Raw genomic sequence first — 22,955 nt, 5'->3', positions numbered from 1 at the left:
CTTACTTGCCTTCTAAGATATTTTTGGATATTATCTCCCTTAATACTTAATCATTGGAGAGTGGTCAGAGGTTCAGGAAAGTCATTTATTTCAGCAAATCTTATTTACTTATTTTTTGGAGTTTGTCGTTTTTTCTTTTTTTAAAATATATAATTTATTGATTTTTTTACAGAGCGGAAGGGAGAGGGATAGAGTTAGAAACATCGATGAGAGAGAAACACCGATCAGCTGCCTCCTGCACACCCCCTACTGGGGATGTGCCCACAACCAAGGTACATGCCCTTGACCAGAATTGAACCTGGGTCCTTCAGTCCACAGGCCGACACTCTATCCACTGAGCCAAACTGGTTAGGGCTCTTTTAAAAAAATATTTATTTTTAATGTATTTTTATTGATTTTAGAGAGGAAGGGAGAGGGAGAGAGAGATAGAAGCATCAGTAATGAGAAAGAATCATTCATCAGCTGCCTCCTGCACGCCCCACACTGGGGATCGAGTCGCCCAACCTGGGCATATGCCCTGGCTGGGAATTGAATCGTGACCTCTTGGTTCATAGGTCAACACTCAACCACTGAGCGACGCTGTTCGGGCTATTTTTATTCTTTAATATATTTTCTATTTCAGAGAAGAAGGGAGAGAAAGAAACATCACTGATGAGAGAGAATCAGTGATTGGCTAAATCTCATTTAACTTTGTGTGCTAGGCACTATTCGAGTTTCTTAGGAGACAGCAGTGAACAAGACATAACAATTACTGCTTATAGTAGTGGAAACTTTATAAGGTGGCAGATAGTGATACATGCTGTAGAGAAACGTGAAGTAGGGAAATGGGTTAGGCAGAGTGAGATTGGAAGTGGGATGCCTTTCTAAAAAGAAAGGTCAGGAAACTTTATTGAGGTAACATTTGAGTAGAGTTCTGAAGGTAATGAGAGCCACTCACATAAATGAGGGAGAACCTCCCAGGCAAAGGAAATGACAAGTGCAAAGGCCCTAAGACCAGCATGTTTTGCATGTTCAGGAAGCAGCAAAGAAACCAGTGCAGCTGAGTGAAATTGAGCAAGGAGGAGAGATTAAAGAGACAGAGGTAAGACGGGTAGTGAGGGGTCAGGTCATTTGCAGGCCATTGTATGATCTTCAGCATTTACTTTGAGCTGGGAATCCATTGGAGGATTTTGAATAAAAGGTGTTGCATGATTGCATTTCTATGAAGAGCCTTCTGACTGCTATGTTGAAAATAGATAAGTTTCAAGGGAAGAAGCAGGCCAACCCGTTAGGACCAATGGGTAGTAGTGGTTGGAGCTCAGTGTATTTTGCAAATGGAGCTCAGGATTTGCCAATAGATATACAGGTGGAGTATGAAAGGTTTTGATCGAGGCAAGTGGGATTTAATGAGATGGAGAAGTCTGAATAAAGAGTACTTTGGTGGAAAGGAAGGATAGAAGTTGGGTTTGGGCATATGAAGTTTGAGATGCTCTTAATGGGAGTTGGATATAAGTAGAGTTCAGAGGAGAGATCTGGACTAGAGATGAAAATTTAGAAGTTAGCCTAGATATTGAATTTAAAGCCATTCAACAGCATGAGATAGCCAAAGAAGTGCATTTAATAGAGATGTCAGAGGAAAACTTGGGTACTCCCAATGTTTAGAGATCAGATATGAGGAGAAGCAGTAAAGTAAACAGAACTCTCAGTGAATTAGAAGGGAAGTCTTGGAAATCAAATGAAGAATAGGTTTTGAGGAGGGAGTGATGGACCACATCAAAGCTACTGATGGGTCAAATGCTCATAACAAAAGTAGGATGAGACTGAAGTATTCATTGAATTTAGCAATGTGGAGGTCATCAGTGACCCTCATAAGAGCTGTTTTGGTGGCCAAGAGGAGGTAAAATCCTGGTGAGAGGAAATGTAAGAAAGAAAACAGTATACATAAACAATTGAAAGTGATGTATATAAACAACTCTTTAAAAGAATTTTGTGTTTTTTTATTATTTGTTAATTTGCATATTAGTAAAATATAATATAGCTTTGTTTTAGAAAGTTATTTTTCTAATCTTGTTTCAGTTGTGAATATGTATATAAATGTGCAAATTTTTCAGTATAGAATTTATTCCTTACTATGGGTCCTGGTTTTTAAAAAAGTTTGAAAAAATACGGAGTTAAAATAAGAAGGTGCAGGGAACGTTTAGAAAAGACGCTGAGGATATTAGGCAGGTTACTCATGTGGGCACAGTGGAAGGATTTTAGGAAGTTGGAGAGGTTGGGATATGTGAGAAAGGAAGAAGTTTAGAAACATACAAGTGAGTGTCAGGGCATTTGAATCAAAAGCCTCTGAATTAGAGCATTTTCCCCTAAATCCTATTTCTTCTTCACATTGGCAGTGGATAAAGGGAAGGTACAAGTAAACTTGACTACGCCAAAATTAAATATACAGAACAGATCCTACAAGGATTAGGGAATATCTCTTGGCCCACAAAAGACTTAAAGACTGTTAAAGTGAACTCTTGTTTCACCTATGTGTGAAACTGATTTAGTCCTTAAGTTAGTCATTTCATATATAACCTGAATTCTTCCACACTGTGACTTTTAGCTAGATCAGTGCTCCTCCCTCCACCCTCTCCTTCTGGCTTTGTTTCTCTTTACCACAGTTAGCCTGAAAACCTGATGCTAATGCTGGACTATGGAGGGTTAGATGTATAAACTTGAGTTGGGAAGGTCATTGAGAGACTTCAAAGATACTGGTAATACTGTTTCTTAAGCTCAATGGTGAGCATGCAGGGTGTTATTGTTTTTACATGCCTTACATGTTTTATAACTATTATTTTGCCTGCAATATTTAGTAAAATGTTTTTGGATAATTAGGTTTTTAGAATTGTTGACAAAATTTTTCTTGATTCAGTAGTTTTTAGCTAAATCTTCTATTCCTGGATGATTGGAGAGAATGGCAATCTCCATTTCCAATGAATATTGAAGAGTTTAGATTGCGGGTGTTTTTCTTTTGTCGAAGTAAGCAGTGCGATGTCTTCTGCATCCAGGAGCCAGCTTAACATGTTGATTGTGGTGAGACTTGGCAGCCGTAACATACATTGACTCAAAGACTTCACTGTGGTGGCCTGAGCTCTGATACATTCAGTGTAATGCCTGGAAATTGTCAACTCTTGCAAGTTTGGCAAGTTGTCCAATACTTGAAAGAAATTTCTATATCCTTCTTCTGTAATCTTGTGATTCAGTGAAAGGTCTAAGTTCTCAAGTTTCTGGAAACCTCCACTGATTGCTACTTTGGCTGTAAAAGCAAAATATTTATGAAATGGGAAGCATAAGACTTTTGTTTCAATAATGATCGACTAGATTATTTGAACCAACCTCCTCTCTCATCACCACTGGAAATAGAAAATGCCAATAAATACACACATACATACATATATGTACGCACACATATATACATATAAATCAGGGGTGAGGAACCTTTTTCACCAAGGGCTATTTGGATATTTATAACATCACTCATGTACCATATACAATTATCAACTTAAAAATTATCCTGCTATATTTGGTCAAACATTTAATTAACGATTCCCTAATGGCTTGGAAGGGCCAGACCAAATGATTTCATGGGCCTTATACAGCCCGCAGGCCAGACATTCCCCATCCCTCCTCTAAAATCAATAAAAACAAAAAATTTGCCCTAGCAGGTTTGGCTTAGTGGATAGAGCATCGGCCAGCAAACTGAAAGGTCCCAGGTTTGAGTCCAGTCAAGGGCACATGCCTGGGTTGTGGGCTCGATCCCCAGTTGGGGGACTTGCGGGAGGCGGCCAATCCATGATTCTTATCATGGATGTTTCTATCTCTCTCTCCCTCTTCCTTCCTCTCTGAAATCAATAAAACTATATTTTTAAAAAACAAAAATCACAAATGTATTTAAAAAAATTTTTTTTCAAAAACACAGACTTGAGAGCTTGTATAGTCTCAAATGGGAGGACATGTTTAACTTCCAAATCTGACCAGGACATTAGAGGGAACAAACGATAAGATAGAGATAATGAAGTGAGTTGAACATTTTTAGAGAGAAAAATCTGTATAGACATTTTTTTTAAGTATTTTTTTACTGATTTCAGAGAGGAAGGGGAGATAGAAACATCAATGATGAGAGAGAATCATTGATCGGCCATCTCCTGCATGCCACTAGAGATTGTGCCTGCAACCAGGGCATGTGCCTTGACCAGGAATCGAACCATGATCTGGTTCATAGGTTGACGCTCAAACCATTAAGCCACGCCGGCCGGGCAACTGTATAGACATTTTGAAGCAGAAAACTTGAGTAATATCACTGGCTTCATGCAAGCTGAAACGTTTTTTAAATCCTCACCTGAGGACATGTTTATTGATTTGAGAGAGGAAGAGAGAATTCTGGAGGGAGGGAAAGAGAGAAAGATGGGCTGCCTCCCATACTCACCCTGATTGAGGATTGAGCTGCAACATAGATATGCACCTTGACTGGAAACTGAACCCACAGTCTTTTTGGTGTACAGGACAATGTTCCAACCAACTGAACCACCCATCCAGGACAAGGTGAAACATTTTATCTGAGGGTAACTCACCAATTTCCATTATACTGTCATCATTTAAAGTCTTGAAAAATGAGAGAACTCGGAGACATCGAAGATGGTGACACTGCTGGATGATCAGTTTGGCCACCTGATGAATCCCATCCCCATTAGGAAGGATCAATTCTTCCAGACTGCTAAGAGAACCTAAAGTGTGGGCTATCAGAAGACCAAAAAAAAAAAGCTTTTTCATACTGTGTTCTCAAACAGTGGTCTCTAGCCTCAAAATCATGCACAGTCCAAGAGGCCCCATGCAGCATAGAGACTGTTCCTTTTCCTCTCCAAGGACAAGAGAAAGGGGTCAGCCTACACCTTGATCATTTTTTTTAAATATATTTTTTTATTGATTTCAGATAAGGGAGAGGGAGAGAGATAGAAACGTCAATGAGAGGGAATCATTGATCCACTGCCTCCTACATGACCCCTACTGGGGATCAAGCCCGCAACCCGAGCATGTGCCCTTGACCAGAATCGAACCTGGAACCCTTCAATCCACAAGCCGATGCTCTATCCACTGAGCAAAACTAGCTAGGGCCACCTTGATCTTCATTACAACGTCCAGACAACCATTTTTTCACCCTCCCCAGTCTTCCCTGCACTGAAGTGCAGAATACCTATCACATATCCATTTCCTCTTTTAGATTGAAGCTACTTCTGGCATCCTGGATACTCTCCTAGCTCCTGAAGGCCTTCTGCCCCTTTCTTTCAGTCTCACCTCCTGCTATTATCTCAGTGATTTTTCCCTCTGCCTCACAGCACTAAAGCCTCACAATCCACCACTCTATCTTTCCTTTTCCCTTTCACTTTGATTCCATACTTAACATGGTACATTATAGATTACTTGATCCCTAAAAAGTTCTCTACTTCTGAGGCGTCACACCTGTAGATGTTTTGAACACTTTCTACCTTAAAACAATGTCCTAGGCCCTGATCAGATGGCTCAGTTGGTTGGAGTGTTGTCCTTGTACACTGAAAGGTTGGGAATTTGGTTCCCAGTCAGGGCCCATACCCAGGTTGCAGGTTTGATCCCCGGTTGGGGTGTGTACAGGAGGCAACCAATCAATGTTTCTCACATTGATGTTTCTCTTCCTCTCTCTAAAATCAGCGAAAAGCATATCCTCAAGTGAGGATTTAAAAAAAAATGTTCCAGCCTTTTGCTTTCACTGTCCCAGTTCTTAAATAAGCCATTTCTACAAAAACTTGTGTTCCTTTTTGGGAAGCCAATATTCAGAAATCAAGATCTGGGCATCTGTCGTGCTCATTGCTATTAAGGTATTTTCTAGTGTCTCAGTTGACTGAGCTTAGAAATATACATGTGTGTTTGTGTATAGAAATATATAGATAAATGGATATCTATATCTGTGTATACGTTGATCTGTTTATGTGAATAGGATAAAACTATGAGTTCAGCCCATCTGGTGCGGCTCAGTGGTTGAGTGTGGACCTATGAACCAAGAGGTCACCGGTTCAATTCCAAATTAGGGCACATGCTCGAGTTGCAGGCTCAATCTTCAGTGTGGGGCATGCAGGAGACACACGATCAATGATTCTCATCGATGTTTCTAGCTTTCCCTCTCGCTTCCTCTGTCTCTAAAATCAATAAAAACACTTTTTTTAAAAAACACCATGGGTTCACACCAATATTTCCAAATCTAATTTAATACCTCAGGTTCTTTCTAACCTACCCTTTCAATATTTATAAATTCCTTCTCTAACAGTGAGGAAAGTTGGCTCTTGTTATACTGAGCGTATTTATTTAATCAACCTGTTGTCTACACCAGGCACTTCCTTGACCCCTGATCCTGCCTCTGCCCCATTCAGCCCTCCTGCTCTACCCCTACCCACATGGCTGCCTCCAAAGGAAGAAAAGAGGAGGAGGAGATCCAAGTGATCCTTAAGCATGCTAAAGTTTAAAAGGAACTAACTGTTCACTCCATATCTCCACTGACTCACCTTATGTTTTCCTGAGTTAAAAAGACATAATCCCCAAATACAGTCGCTTATGCTAAGTCCCATGTCACCAAACCAAGACTTCGGCTTTCAGCTCTCCAGAAATAGCATCTTAAACCAGGTGATCAGGAATCATCTGAGCAGCACTGGTTAGGTTACCAACCTTTAGAACTCTGCCATCCCCCTAAAGCAGTGGTTCTCAACATGTGGGTTGCGACCCCTTTGGGGGTCGAACGACCCTTTCACAGAGGTCGCCTAAGACCATCGGAAAACACATATATAATTACATATTGTTTTTGTGATTAATCACTATGCTTTAATTATGTTCAATTTGTAACAAAATACATCCTGCATATCAGATATTTACATTATGATTCATAACAGTAGCAAAATTACAGTTATGAAGTAGCAACGAAAATAATTATATGGTTGGGGGTCACCACAACATGAGGAACTGTATTAAAGGGTTGCGGCATTAGGAAGATTGAGAACCACTGCCCTAAAGGAAATTATCCTTGCAATCACCAACCAACACTTTTACCTGGTATAACTTCTCGTTCCTGCTCTCTTCTGCCTATAAAAGTCATTCTGTGTAGCTAGCTCCTCAGAGCTCCTTTCTGTCTGCTAAACAGGATGTTCCCCAATTCAAATCCATTTTTACTTAAATAAACTTAAAATTGTTAATATGCCTCAGTTTGTTTTTTCCCGATCAGCATACATTATTTTTGTAATCATAAAAAAATGAAAAAGTAATTAAGCTCTTTTTATAGCTAGTCATTTTGTTAAATCTGGGTTTTCACATATTGAGTTTTCTTAACCTTAAAAGATAGTTTTATCTATATCCCAGAAACTTAAAACAACAGACTTAACATGTTTGGAACGGGTACCTGCCAATGACATTGCATAGTGGTGTAATGACCCATAAGGCACTCTGAGAATGATCAAGGCATGTGAGGGTAAAAGTTGAGCAGCTCTGTCCCTTCCTCCTAATTAGCCAGGGTAGTTAATACATATTATGATTTGTTGTAGCTAATGCAAAATAGATGGAAGGATTTTGGAGGAAGAGAATAAAGAATAAGTAAAAGACACTGTTTTGTATACATACCAAATTTTTCAGATGTTTCCTTATCGGGAAATTCTTGGAATTTAAGATTTAATATCTTCAGAGAAATAAAATTTGTCAGAATGGTGACTATAAAAGGGAAAATAAAAATCTAGTTATGTCAGTTACAACTCATATACCAAAAAGTAATGTGATTAAAGAATACTTTTAAAGTGATAGAAAATAATACAGTAATTCAGATAGAATTAATTAGTATGACTAAATAGGTAAGTCTTTGTGCAGGAAATAATTCTGATAACTAGAAATATTTAAACTTTTAGAAACAAATACAACTTATTTGATAACTCATTTAAGATCATATCTATTACAATAGTTCTTTGGCATCAATTGCATATTTAAAATTTGGCTATTTTTAAAAACTGCCTTAAACCAAAATTTTAAAATTGTAACTCTTACCAAATGGGATGGGTTTAAAAAATGCTCCAGAAAACTTAATTTCTTTGAGTTTCTTGCAGGAAGCGAGTACAGTCAAGAGAGACTCAAAATCCAAAAAAAAATTACATTGCAGATGGAAAACATTAAGGTTTGGCGAATTCTCAATTAATTTAACTGTAAAATATCAAGGATTTAAGAAATTAGGGAAGACTGCAAATTTCTATCAGGATTAGTCACATAATTTGTTATTTTGGTTCAACAATCTTGAATTAAAACAAAGCACCACGATGTAATGAACCATGAATCAAGCCGCTGAGGTTCAGGTTCTGCAATTAACTAGTGAGCTATGTGAACTTGAATTGAGCCTCTCTGGGGATCAGCTTTCTGTAAAAGAAGGGCATTGGCTCAGTAAAGTCACTTTCAGCTTTATTTCTTTTTTTTTCACCTTCAGCTTTAATATCTTAATGCTTCTGAGTGTGCACATGACATTTACACAATAGGAACACTATATAAAGAAACAAAAGCAATGACAACTCTGAAACAAAAATCTAAATTTGATGCGTAAATTGCTAACGGATTTAAGAAAATAACTTCTTTCTGCTTCAGCTCAGTGAATTCTTTTGCGTGCCACTCTGCATGTCAGTTCCATAGAGATTTACATTTCCTCAATCTTTAGTGTTCCGTCTTTACTGAACTAAGGAATTGATGATGCCTAAGTCATTTTGCTAAATGATGTATTTAAGAAAGGTGGTTGCACATGTTGTCCATTAACCATGAGCATAGGCTGGTGAAATGAAATGCTTCCAATTGCTACCAATCAGCATACTTCCTTCCACCTAATTTGGCAGGTATCTGTAACTTTAAAACAAAATAAAAGAACTCTACAAATTATTTTGAAGAGACAGTATACCAGTGGTTAAAGCTCAGCCTTGCCCTACCGGTTTGGCTTGGTGGATAGAGCATCAGCCTGTGGACTCGGGGGTCCCAGGTTCGATTCCAGTCAAGGGCATGTACCTTGGTTGCGGGAACATCACCAGTGGGGAGTGTGTGGGAGGCAGCTGATCCGTGTTTCTCTCTCATCGATGTTTTTAACTCTCTATCCCTCTCCCTTCCTCTCTGTAAAAAATCAATAAAATATATATTTTAAAAGCTCAGCCTTAGTAGTAGTTAGAATTCCTGTGTTTGAATCACAGGCTACCATTTCCTTAGTTGGGGTGAACTTGAGCAATTACCTCTTCATACCTCAATTTCCCAGCTGTAAAATGAGAATAACAGTATTTTACCTCTTGAATGGATATGAAGGTTAAATGATCTCATATTTGTAAAGTGCTTGTAATAATTTCCTAGCATGTAGTAAGGGCTCAATAATTACAAATAGCTCTCTATTCTCTTAATGAGAAAGTGCTATTCCCCCAATTTACCATGGATACAGGCTTTACCCACAGGTCCACAGAAGCTTTTACTCTTAAATGAATGAATCATTGGCCAAGTAGCTCTACCAAGTGATGTAAGAACAAGTAAGTCAATGTGCCATCCTTACCTATTTTAGAAGGACCATTCTCAGCGGAAATTTCAATCAATAATTTCTCCATATTGTGGAGTTTTAGGAATTCTTCAGGAATAACTGAAAAAACATTTTTTTTGTCCATATTCACAGACAATTCTTTCAGGCATGGGAACTTGTCCAAATTAGGAAAGAGTTGATCTAGAAAACAGCACACAGTTTCCCGTTATTTATGTAAAGAGTTCTAAAATGGCAAATTTGAAACTGTCATTTTGATTCATCACACTATTTTCACATGAGAAGTTTTCACATACTGTTACTGGAGAAAAACGTGTCTAACCCCCTTGTTAGTGGGAGTGGGGTCCTTGCCATATGCCAAGAAACGGAATTTTCTCAGACTTGCACAGGAGGATGCAATATGGCAGAAAACTTTATTTCTGAGGAATTATATCCCTGAGTTTCCAAAGCCCTATTTCACTCATAGAAGTGTAGCTGGAGTTTCAGTAGGGCTAAAATCAGAGCCGGTATCCAGAATTACAGTTCCATGTTGCAGCTGGGCCCAATACAACAATTAGGCTAGCTGCAGTCCATTAGTTCATTAGTCCGCTGTGTGTGTGGGCCACTTAGGAGAATGCCAGTAAGCCAAGTATGAGCCAAGTGTGCCAAGAGGAACCACGAGAGTGAACTCCTTTATTCAGGAGATTAAATATCCCAAATTTCCACGCACTTACAGTGGCCACACCCATTCTGGCCAACCATCTCTCTCCCCAGGTGTGACTGACAGACAAACCCCTTCCGTCATCCCAACCTTACTGCGCATGCGTCTATCTTCCCTTTGTTGGATCTCTCCCCAGTGTTCTTTAGGGCACATGCTTATAATGTCTGGTCTTCTCTTTGCTCCTTTCCAATTTTTTATAACTAGCTAATTACAAGGTGTCAATACCATAAAACATTCTTTTCTAGAAAGTACATATATGAAGATACTGCTTTATGCAGCACTTATTGATTACTGTGTGGGAAGCTGTCCAGATTCACAAAAATAAGACCTCGTCGCAACAAATACAACTGGATTTCCACATGCAGAAGAATGAAGTTGGACTCCCTACCTCCCAGCACCATATACAAAATTAACTCAAAATAGATCAACAACTTAAATATAAAAACTAAACTATACAACTCTTAGAAGGATTCTTAGATATGCTACTAAAAAGCACTAGCAATTGGACTTCATCCAATTTAAAACGGTGCATCGAAGGACATCATTGAGACATTGAAAAGACAACCTACAGTAAAAGAGAAAATATTTCAAACCATACGTCCAATAAGGATTTCATATCCAGAATATAAAAGACCTACAACTCAGAACTAAAAGGCAATACAATTAGCCCTGGCTGGTTTGGCTCAGTGGATAGAGTGTCAGCCTGCAGACTGGAGGGTCCTAGGTTCAATTCCAGTCAAGGGCAATGCTTGGGTTGCAGACTTGATCCCCAGTAGGGGTGTGTGCAGTAGGCAGCCAATCAATGATTCTCATCATTGATGTTTCTATCTCTATCTCCCTCTCCCTTCCTCTCTCTGAAATCAATAAAAAAAATGTAATGATGTTATAAAAATAAAATAAAAGGCAATACAATTAAAAAATGGGCAAGGGCCCTGACTGGTTTGGCTCAGTAGATAGAGCGTTGGCCTGTGGACTGAAGGGTGCCGGGTTCGATTCTAGTCAAGAGCATGTACCTTGGTTGCGGGCACATCCCCAGTAGGGGGTGTGCAGGAGGCAGCTGATCAATGTTTATCATCGATGTTTCTAACTCCCTCTCCCTTTCTCCCTGTAAAAAAATCAATTATATATATATTTTAAATGGGCAAAGGACTTACTAGACATGTCTTCCCAAAAAAGACACAAGCAGCCAATAAATAAGCACATGAAAATATGCACAAACCATTAGTCATTAGGAAAATGCAAATCAAAACCCCAATGAAATACCTCTTCACACCTACTAGGATGCCTTTATAATAAAAAAAATTTTTTTTTATGAGGATGTGGAGAAATTGGAGCCACCCTCCCCTGTGCCCATGCCCTGCCCTGTACATTGCTCATGAAAATGTAAAATGGTACAGCCATGTCTGGCCAGTGTGGCTCAGTGGTTGAGCACTGACCTATAAACCAGGAAGTCACGGTGCCATTCCTGGTCAGGGCACATACCCAGGTTGCAGGTCAATTCCCGGTAGGGAGCATGCCAGAGGCAGCTGATCAATGATTCTCATCATTGATGTTTCTATGTCTCCCTCTCACTTCTTCTCTGAAATCAATAAAAATATATTTTTAAAAATAAAATAAAAATGGTGCCACCACTCTGGAAAATTAAGAGATTTGGAGATTTCTCAAAAATTAAGTAAAATTACTATTTGCCTTAGCCCGTTTGGGTCAGTTGTTAGAGCGCCGGTCCATGATTAAAGGGTCCTGGGTTCTGTTCAGGTCAAGGGAACGAACCTTAGCTGCAGGCTCAATCCCCAGCCCTGGTTGGGGTGTGTGTAGGAGGCAACCAGTTGATGTGTCTCTCTAGTGTTGATGTTTCTCTGTCTCCCCATCCCACTCTGTAAAAATCAATGGAAAAAATATCCTGTGGTGAGGGTTAACAAACAACAAAAACAAAATTACTATTATTAATATGATGCAGCAATTCCATTTCTAAGTATATATCTAAAAGAATTGAAAGCAGGGTCTCAAAGAGATAACATGTACACCCATATTCATAGCAACATGACTTACAATAGCCAGAAGAAATAATACAAAGCAAAGCACACCTAGACATATAGCAAACTGTTGGAAAACCAAAGCCACAAGAGCAAAAAGTAGAAATGGAAAAAAAATTTAAATATTATTTACACAAGTATTAAAAAACACAAGTACCTAGGAATAAATTTAATGAAAGAAACAAAGCCTACACTGAAAACTTGCAAACATTACTTAAAGCAGTGAAAGGAGACACACATAAGTGGGAGACATTATTTCCCATTTATTTTCCAGACAGTACAGTGTAAGCTCTTCCTTCCACTTAGCACATAGGGTGAGGGCAATCCTCAGGCATCATCTTTACGTACAGATCATTATTTTACTAATAAGTAATTTGTGTCTGCGTATTAACTTATTATATTTATCTGAGTTGTTTGAAATTAATTAATTTTCATTAATTTTTATCTGAGCTGTTTGAAAAACATTCTTTTTTTTAGAAGATACACACACACACACACACACATATATATACACATATATATATGCTTTTATTTTTTAAAATATATTTTATTGATTTTTTTACAGAGAGGAAGGGAGAGGGATAGAGAGTTAGAAACATTGATGAGAGAGAATCATCGATCAGCTGCCTCCTGTACATCCCCAACTGGGGATGTGCCCGCAACCAAGGTACATGCCCCTGACTGGGATTGAACCTGGGACCCATCAGTCCACAGGCCGACGCTCTATCTACTGAGCCAAACTGGTTAGGGTTATGCTTTTATTTTTTAATTGAAAACCAAAATACATTCTACTGGGAAATATTCACAGGGAAATATTCTAAGAAACGGGTCTACAATTCCCTCAGTTACCCATTTTCCACTCCTGTTTTCTTTCCAGCTCTTTTTTAAAAAATATTTTTTTTCTTTATTGATTAAGCTATTACATATGTGTCATTCCCCCATGGCCCTCCCCGACAGCCCCACTCATGCCCTCACCCCCCTGGTGTCTGTGTCCATCGGTTAGGCTTATATGCATGCATACATGTCCTTTGGTTGATATCTCCCCCTTACCCCCACCCTCCCCTACCTTCCAACATTCTATTTAGAAAACTTTCACTAATTCATAGTACTGACAAAAATAAATTACTGAAGGTTTATATTATATCTATCCTATCAGCAAGCATTTATGGTCTCATGATTTCAGAAGTTCTATCCACCTAAAACTAAGAGTGAGCAAATAAAATTACTATCAGAATAGCCAATTAAAATATATTCATACACACACACACACACACCTGGTATCTGGGTTGTTCCTGAGACTTCGAGGGATTCCAGGGAAGGCAGGTTGAGAAGCAATTCCTGTTCTACTGCATTCAGCTCAGATTCATTTATGGAGCACTTGGTGAAAGAAGCCTTATACTGCTCAATAGCTGGGCGAAGGCTTTCAATAAAGCCCCTGCTTCCCCTTAAGTGAAGTTCAATGTGCTGTGAAGCTGAAAAAACTGCCATTAGAACCCTGAGCATCTCTTGGTCCAAACCATCCATATTAGTCACGTGGACTTCCAGAAGGGGAATCTTGTGCTGCTTTGGAGAAAGTTTCCAATAGCCAGTGCTGATGTCTGGTGGTGCTTTGACAATCATACTCATAAATCTCAATATGTCTCTCTGTTTTTCAACTACATTCCGCTCCCATTCCATCATATCTTCAAAGGCAGCAGCACAGTCCTGTTGTATAGTTGGTGCCTGTGATTTGTCCCAACATCTCTCCAGGCATGAACTATCTGGTACAGGTGACATGATTTTCATGTTTCCAGTTACGGAGACTTGGATGCTCCTCAACAAGAGCAGGCTTTCTGGATGGTCAAAAAAATACGGTAAATTAAGCATATCCAAAGTCAGGGTTCTCCCTTGAAGGAATTGCAAAATAAATGGAGAACATGCTTCAACAGTGTTGCTTTGATAAGCAATTTTTATAGCAAAAGTCAGTAAATGTTTTGAAATGAGTGAAAAGCAATCTTCTGGAGCTAATTGCCACAATGACCTACATAGGCGCACTCTCTCTGAAACTTCCAGATGGTGCTTCAGATCGTCTTTTTCAGATAGATTCTCCAATGACTTTTTGTTGTCCAACAAATGAAGCAAATGAGATACAATTTTTGGCCCTGCCTTTGTTGAAGGGTAGCAGGAGACATATTTCAAAAAATTGTTACAGGAACTTAAAGTCATCATGGAAGAGTGGATTTGTTTCAAATAATAAAGTCCCAAGTCTTGATCTTCTTGTCTATCGGAATCCAGGAGTACTATCAGCCCCATCCCAGCAAGAAAGTCTTGGAATGCAGGATCTAAAAACTGATAGACTGGTCTCAGTCTCTGGGCTGTGAATTTACTCATCAGGCACATGGTTAGATCTTCATCTTCGTCAACTCCTGCTTCTACAAGGTCATCATCACTAAACTCAAAGCAAGAAGAGAAAAACCCTTTCAAGGCCAGCTTACCACAGGAGGACACGTTTGCTTTGAAACGTTCAGCTGAAAGTTTGTGCTTTAAGGAAAGGCATGCTATATAGGATTTGAAAACAGTCACATGATCATAGGACCGGTCAAAAGGGTTTTGAAACCAATTAGCACAAACTGCTGCTACAAAAAGAGGAGTTTTCTGAATTCCCTCCAAATTTGCATTCATTTTAAAGTGAATCATAAACTTTTGCAGACGGGTCAAATCATGAGAAAAAAACTTCCGTAATATGTAGACAGTATTATAGAAGGGAAACGCTTTGATCTCTAGAATTGTATGTAGGTATTGTCGGATGTCCCTGGTCCTGTTTGTGCGGACGGCAATCAATAAACAGGTCCTTGATGAGTGGTTCTTATGAATCAGTTTTTGTATGACTTGAGGGACTGAGCACATTTCTTTGTAGTCATCCAAAAGGAATAGCACCTGATTCTTTAACTGCTGCACAATGTTCCTTAGGGACATTTCAGTAACAGATCCTTCTGTCTCTAGGAGTTGGTCACAAATGATGTTGGCCAGCCCTTGGTCCAGTCTGGTAGAGCTAAGGGAGAGATAGAAGACCAGCTGGAACCTGTTTAACAAGGGACAGCATCCTGATGCCCATAGAAGAGCTATTTTCTTCAGGAGGACTGTCTTTCCACTACCAGCTTCACCCTCCACACACATGACAGAGTTCAAGTTGGCAAAGACATCAGACAACAGTACAGGCTTTTGCACAGGAGTGCTGATGTTTTTTGAAGCAAGGGACAGATCACAACTCAGCAAGTGGTCTGTGGCCAGACTGGAAGAGACCTCAAGCATATACATGCGGCGGAAACTGGCATCGGTGTAGGCTTCTTTCAGTCGCTGGTTCAGGCTTTTTGCCTCCCCAGACCACTGGGCTTCACTCTGGGCTGTCTCTGTGGAAAGAAGAAAAGAGGCACAAATACAAATCCTCTCTCTTTTAAAATCCCCTACATATAAATTATGTACACATATACAGGGTGTCCCAAAAAATGTATACACACACGTTATTAGCTGATTTCTATTACATTTTGAAAATCAAATGTATTTTAATAAACACTACCCTTATTATTTTTGGGGGGGGCACCCTGTATATAATCCCATGAGCTATTTCAAAATCCTTACCTGGCACTAGAGAACTAACTGCTGCTGAATCTTCAAGACTGGTTTCACTTATGGTTTCCTTTGAAAATAAAATCCTCTATTAAATAAAAATTTATATAAAGATGAGGTATCATGTTACAATTGGGGACCAAACATTACTGAAACACAACCCACCCTCAAATATTTATGCCTGTTGAAAAGAGGAATGCTACAAATATGGAGCAATACATGCTCTCCAAACTCCTCAAGTGTGTGCTCCTAAGTGGTACACACAGGTGAGTCAAGCAGAGATTATTGTCCAGGTAATCAGAATCATAGCATCTAGAGCAAGACAGCCCTCCAAAAATCATTAGATACAGCTACTGACCTAAGTTATTAACATGTTTAATATTTCATACCTGCAGTGTAGGAAGGTTATGTTTCTTCCTTAAAAAGTAAGCCATTTAAATATCCCCAAGCTTTTTTCTTCAATTTCATTTTTCAGCTAACAAATATAAACTTAAATCAAATGAATAGCCAGTTACTTTTTATTTCTGTGGGATGACAAACCTAATATACCTAACATACAGCCTCAAATAAGGTGTGTAGGTGTGTATGTGTATGTTTGTGTGCACATGTGAAATTGATAATGGCTTATATCCCAGAGAACTATGACCCATTTAAAGAGGCCAACCTATTATCTAGGTTTATGATTTCATTGGTCATTTGTTTTTGTAAAAGAAATACCTTTCCAGCCCTGAGAATGGCCAAGTAGCAAGTCAGACCTTATTGTCCTCCAAGTGAGGATTGTGTGGATCTGAGCACCTCTGAGACTAAAAGAGTCTGGGCCCCAAAGTAGAAGGGATTGACTCTACATTTAATGAAGCGAGGTATTATATCTTGTTTACTGTAGTATTCCCATCTGCACCTAACACATCATAGATGCTTAATAGGTACTTGTTAAATTTATTTACTTATTTAGGATAAGCAATTCCTGTTCAAAAACAGTTTTCAACCATGTACTGTTAAAATAAACAAGATGGTGTTCATTACCGTCAATTCAGAAAGCTCATCGTGGCTCTGCAGGTCTGGAATCACTTCTGCAGAGGCCTTCAGATTTTGGAGAAACAGACAACTAAGCACAAAAGTTAAAAGTTATAAAATTAGTTGTAGGCAAGTAAGTCTTGGCATTAGGTTTTTTAAAAATACTGTTAGAGTTTTAATGGGAAAATTTTAATATAAAATTGACATTTCTAGTGATTTGTTCTGTCAGTGTCATTATCAAGCAAGACATTCAGACTGTAGCTGTCAGCAATAGAATGTAAGTGCTTTGTAAAGTAATGAGGGGGATAACACTCAAACATGAAACCAACTAAAATGAACCTAAAGAATCAAAAATAGAGAAGAAAGCACTGGCTGGTGTAGCTCAGTTGATTGGAGTATCATCCTGTACACCAAAATATTGTGGGTTCTAATCCCAGTTAGGGCACATATGAGGCTATGGGTTTGATTCCTGGTCCGTGCACATGCCAGACACAGCTGATTGATGTTTCTGTGTGTGTGTGTGTCTCTCTTGCTTTCTCAAATCAATTAAAAATAATTAATTTTTTTAAAATAGAGAAGAAAACTTTATGGATTCTGAAACAAAGAATAAAAGAGAGTAGAAAAACTGGTTACATCCAAATAAAGTCTAGAGTTGATAGTAAGGTATCAATGTTGGTTTCTTAATTTTGACAAATGTACCATGGTAATGTAATATATATTAGTATTAGGAGAAACTGGGTGTGGGATTATAGGAACTCAGTATTATCTTTGTACTTTTTCTCTAAATCTAAAATTAGTCCCCCAAAAAGGTTTATTTTTAAGCCTGGCTGGCGTGGCTCAAAGATTGAACATTAACCTATGAACCAGGAGATCAAGGTTCAATTCTTGGTCAGGGCACATGCCCAGTTGCAGGTTCAATCCCCAGTAGGGGGCGTGCAGGAGGCATCTAATCAATGATTCTCTTCATTGATGTTTCTAGCTCTCCCTCTTCCTTCCTCTCTGAAGTCAATAAAAAAATGTATTTTTTTTTAAAAAGGTTTATTTTTAAAACTTCCAGCAGTATGAAGACAAAAGAATGGCCACAAACATACTCTTTAAAAACTACTTACCAAGCATCATGAAACTGGGACATATTACTCTCTAAACCAGAGATGGGGAACCTTTTTACTGCCAAAGCCCATTTGGGTATTTATAACATCACTAGTGGCACAGTGCACAAAATTTGTGCACATTAAAAGGGAATTAATTAGAGGAAGTATTTTAATCAACTTCCCCTCAGTGCTGGGCGGGGACACATGCAGGCAGCACCATGTCCCAGGCCAGAGATGCAGGCAGGCAGCGTGACGTTAGCACTGGGCAGGCCTATGCACACCTTCGCTGAGGGTGGAAGTCCCCACACCCGTCCCTGCCCACCAGCTCCTGTGCACATGTTGCCTGTTGACTGGTAAAGACTGGGACACCTTTAGGACCAATTAGCATATTACCTCTTTATATATATAGATTTTTGGGGCCATACAAAATTATCAACATAAAAATTATATTTGGCCAAACATTTAATTAACTCACCCATAATGCCTTGGCAGGGCCAGATCAAATGATTTTGTAGGCCTTACACAGCTTGCGGGTTGGACATTCCCCATCCCTGCTCTAAACTTAGATATGATGTCTGCCTGAAGAACCAAGGGAGAAAATTCTAAAGAGCTCTGCCCTAAATAATTAACTTGGATAGGTGAGAATTATAAATGTCAGTAGGTAAATGAGAAAACTAGGAACAACCAACTGGCTTGGGCTTGTTTTCCTGCTGCAAAATCACAGAAAACCAGGAAAAAAAGCAAGAGGATACTCATTTTTATTTTCCTAGATGGCTTGGAGATGACTATAGAAATAGGAAAATAGCAAGGAGGACTTTTAATGTTTTTGTCCAAGGTCACTATGCAGATAGACCCATCAAGAAAAGTAAAAAATAGACTTTTTTCATACAAACAAACCCAATACAGTTAGTTGCCAGCAGACTTGCATTCCAAGAAATGTTAAAGGACGTTCTTCAGTTAAAAGGAAAATTATAACAGAAGGAATTCCAACTGGTCCTCTCAAAAGAATGAAAAATGCCAGGGATGGTAACTAAGTGGGTAAATATGCAAGACATTTTTTCTCTTTTTAAAATGTATTTAAAAGGTAATTGTTTAAAGCAAAGATATAATAATATATTGTGAGATAATATGTATAATGGTAAAATCTATACTAATAAAAGGGTAATATGCTAATTAGACTAGACATCTTCCAGACATCCTTCTGGACAAAGCCACAGTGGCAGAGGCCGAGGCAGAGGCAGTTAGGGGCAACCAGGCTGGCAGGGGAGGGCAGTTAGGGGAGACCAGGCAGGCAGGCAGGCAGAGGCGGTTAGGGGCGATCAGGCAGGCAGGCAGGCAGGCAGGTGAGCGGTTAGGAGCCAATGGTCCCAGATTGCAAGAGGGATGTCCAACTACCCATTTATCAGGCCTACACCGGCAGTCGGATATCCCCCGAGGGGTCCTGGAATTGAGAGGGTGCAGGACGGGCTGAGGGACCCTGCCCCCATTCATGAATTTTGTGCACTGGGCCTCTAGTATCTACACTAATAAAAGACAAAGATGCTAATTGACCGTACTTTTGCCCAAGCCATGCCCACCAGCCAATCAGAGTGCCTATATGCAAATTAACCCAACCAAGATGGCGGCAGGCAACCACAAAGCTGGAGCAAGCAGGAGGTTTAGTTGCCCTGGCGATGGAAGAAGCCAAGCTTCCTGCCACCCCTGGCCAGCTGTAGCCTCCACAAAAGGCAACAAAGTTTCAATTATAGAAGATAAATAAATCCTAGATAACTGCTTCCAGCCAGCCTCCACTGGGAGCTTGGGTGGTGGGGGGCCGTGGCCAGCCTACAAGCAGCCATCAGCCACTCACCCAGGCTGGCCACACCCTCATGGGGTGAGGGTCCCTGCTGGGGGGCTTGGCCAGCCTACAAAAAGCCATCAGTCCCTCACCCGGGCTGGCCAGGGACCCCAGCTTGGACCCCTACCCTGAAGGGGCTGTGGCCAGCCTGTGAACAGCCATCAGCCCCTCACCCAGGATGGCCACACCCTCATGGGATGAGGGTCCCTGCTGGGGTGCTTGGCCAGCCTGCAAACAGCCATCAGCCCCTCACCCAGGCTGGCCAGGCACCCCAGCGGCAACTCCTACCCTGAAGGGGCTATGTCCAGCCTGCAAACAGCCATCAGCCCCTCACCCGGGCTGGCCAAGCACCCCAGCGGGGACCACCACCCGGGAGGGGCTGTGGCCAGCCTGCAAACAGCCATCAGCCCCTCACCTAGGATGGCCACACCCTCATGGGGTGAGGGTCCTCGCTGGGGGGTTGGCCAGCCTGCAAACAGCCATCAGCTCCTCACCCAGGCTGGCCAGGCACCCCAGCAGGAACCCCCACCCTTAAGGGACTGTGGCCAGCCTGCAAACAGCCATCAGCCACTCACCCAGGCTGGCCAGGCATCCCAATGGGGACCCACATCCTGATCTGGGACATCCTTCAGGGCAAATCAGCCGGCCCCCACCCATGCACCAGGCCTCTATCTTCCTATCTAATAATGGACAAACATGGTAATTGACCATACCTTCGCTATGTCGCCAATGGGCTAATCAGCATGATATGCAAATTAACTGCCAACAAAGATGGTGGTTAATTTGCATACATAGGCTCCAAGCGGCGGAGGGAAGACTGAAGGAGAGCTGCAGCAGCTAAGACGGAAGACTGAAGGCGGCTCCGGCCAGAGCAAGGGACTGGGTCCCGGGTGCCAGAGGAAAACCTGTGCCGGCAGCCAGGAGAAGGGAAGGCCTATTGCACAAATCTCTTCATGCAACAGGCCTCTAGTCCTATCTAATAATAGATAAACATGGTAATTAACCGTACCTCCAGCATACTTCCCATTGGATAATCAGGGGGATATGCAAATTAACTGCCAACCAAGATGGCAGCCGGCAGCCAGGCAGCTGAAGCACAGGAGGCTTGCTTGCTCCAGTGAAGGAGGAAGCCAAGGTTCCCCGCCTGCCGCTGCTGGGCTCTGAGCTTGCACTCTAAGCAACTATATTGCAATTATAGACACTAAACAAACCCCATGGTTTCAGCCAGCTGGCCAAGCTGGAATTGCAACAGAGTTTCGATTATAGAACCCAAACAAACCCAGATACCTGCTTTCAGCAGCCGAGGCCTCAGAGCTGGAGCCGAGCCTCAGAGCTAAAGCCGGCTCTTAGTTCCAGTGACAGTCATAGAAGGTAAATAAATCCCAGAATAAAAAAAGAAAAAGAAAGAAAGGATGGGTTGGGAGCTTCAGTCACCCACCAGCCTGGAAACAGCCCTCAGCCCCTCACCCAGACTGGCCAGGCACCCCAGTGGGGACCCCCACCCTGAAGGGGGTGTGACCAGCTGCAAACAGCCATCATCCCCTCATCCAGGCTGGCCAGGCACCCAAGCAGGACCCCCACCCTGATCCAGGACACCCTTCAGGGCAAACCAGCCGGCCCCCACCTGTGCACCAGGCCTCTATCCTATATAGTAAGAGGGTAATATGCCTCCCAGCACCGGGATCAGTGGAGCTGTGAGGCCTCCCGAACCCAGGATCAGCGGAGCAACGAGGCCTTCCGGCACTGGGATCAGCGGAGCCTCGAGGCCTCCTGGCCTCAGGATCAGCGGAGCAGTGAGGCCTCCTAGCACCGGGATCAGCAGAGCTGCAAGGCCTCCTAGCCCCTGGAGCAGTGTGACAGGGGGCAGCGCCCAAACCGCCCTGCAGCTCTGTGTGTGACAGGGGGTGGGGGCCACAACCTCCCGAACCGCCCTGCTCTGTTCGTGACAGGGGAAGGTGCCCCAACCCCCTGATCGGCCCTGCTCTGTGTGTGACAGGGTACGGAGCCCCAACCCCCCTGATGGGCCCTGCTCTGTGCGTGACAGGGGGCAGCGCCCCAACCCCCTGATCAGCCCTGTTCTGTGTGTGACAGGGCGCGGGGCCACAACCTCCCTATCCGCCCTGCTCTGTTCGTGACAGGGGAAGGCACCCCAACCCCCTGATCGGCCTTGCTCTGTGTGTGACAGGGTGCGGCGCCCCAACCCCCCCATGGGCCCTGCTCTGTGTGTGACGAGGTGGAGCCGCAACCTCCCCATTGGCCCTGCCCTGAGTGTGACGGGGGGAGTGCCCCAACCCCCTGATCCGCCCTGCTCTGTGTGTGACAGGGGGCGGTGCCCCAACTCCCCTATCAGCCCTACTCTGTGCATGACAGGAGGGAGCTCTCCAACCCCGATTGGCCCTGCTCTGTGTGTGACAGGGGGGAGCTCCCCAACCCCCTGATCGGCCCTGCTCTGTGTGGTAGGGGTGGCGTTGCAACCTCCCCATCCACCCTGCCTTAAGTGTGACAGGGAGGGGCGCCCCAACCCCCCAATCGGCCCTACTCTGAGCCCGACCAGGAGCTGCACCTAGGGATTGGGCCTGCACTCTGCCACCCGGGAGCAGGCCTAAGCCAGGAGGTCGTTATCTCCCGAGGGGTCCCAGACTGTGAGAGGGCACAAGTGGAGCTGAGGGACACCCTCCCCCACCCCCGCCAGTGCACAAATTTTTGTGCACTGGGCCTCTAGTATATAATAAAAGGGTAATATGCAACATTGCAATATACAATATGACCCTAACAACAGAACAACTGGGAATGACTGGTCACTATGACACACACTGACCCCAGAGGGCAGACGCTCAATGCAGGAGTTGCCCCTTGGTGGTCAGTGTGTTCCCACAGGGGGTGCTCTGCTCAGCCACAAGCCAGGTTGATGGCTGCCAGTACAGCTGTGGTGGTGGGAGCTTTTCCTGCCTCCTCAGCAGCACTAAGGACGTCCAACTACAGCTAAACCTGCTCCCTGCTGGCAAGTGGACATCCCCCGAGGTTTCCCGGGCTGCCAGAGGGATGTCTGACTGACAGCTTAGGCCCAATCCCCCCGGGAGCGGGCCTAAGCCAGCAGGTGGTCATTCCC

At 42.2% G+C, this 22,955-nt stretch overlaps 1 protein-coding gene across 1 annotated transcript in view; it reads right to left on the bottom strand.

Moving 5' to 3' along the window:
• Positions 1-1,988: 1,988 nt before the first annotated feature.
• The window catches only part of NAIP (NLR family apoptosis inhibitory protein), a 40,201-nt gene continuing 19,234 nt past the window's right edge, over positions 1,989-22,955 (bottom strand). Inside the window, exons 9-16 of the mRNA XM_081090015.1 lie at positions 16,928-17,009; positions 15,917-15,974; positions 13,573-15,687; positions 9,584-9,748; positions 8,065-8,217; positions 7,651-7,737; positions 4,590-4,754; positions 1,989-3,274 (exon numbers count right to left, since the gene is read on the bottom strand). Coding sequence (XP_080946141.1) covers positions 2,910-3,274; positions 4,590-4,754; positions 7,651-7,737; positions 8,065-8,217; positions 9,584-9,748; positions 13,573-15,687; positions 15,917-15,974; positions 16,928-17,009 — 3,190 coding nt within the window. The 3' untranslated portion in view covers positions 1,989-2,909. The remainder of the gene's footprint in view (positions 3,275-4,589; positions 4,755-7,650; positions 7,738-8,064; positions 8,218-9,583; positions 9,749-13,572; positions 15,688-15,916; positions 15,975-16,927; positions 17,010-22,955) is intronic.

Source organism: Myotis nattereri (genome assembly GCF_964212035.1).
Source record: "Myotis nattereri genome assembly, chromosome: 4".
Lineage (NCBI taxonomy): Eukaryota > Metazoa > Chordata > Mammalia > Chiroptera > Vespertilionidae > Myotis > Myotis nattereri.
The sequence above is the reverse complement of the archived record's forward strand: the minus strand, read 5'-3'. Positions and strand labels throughout refer to the sequence as shown.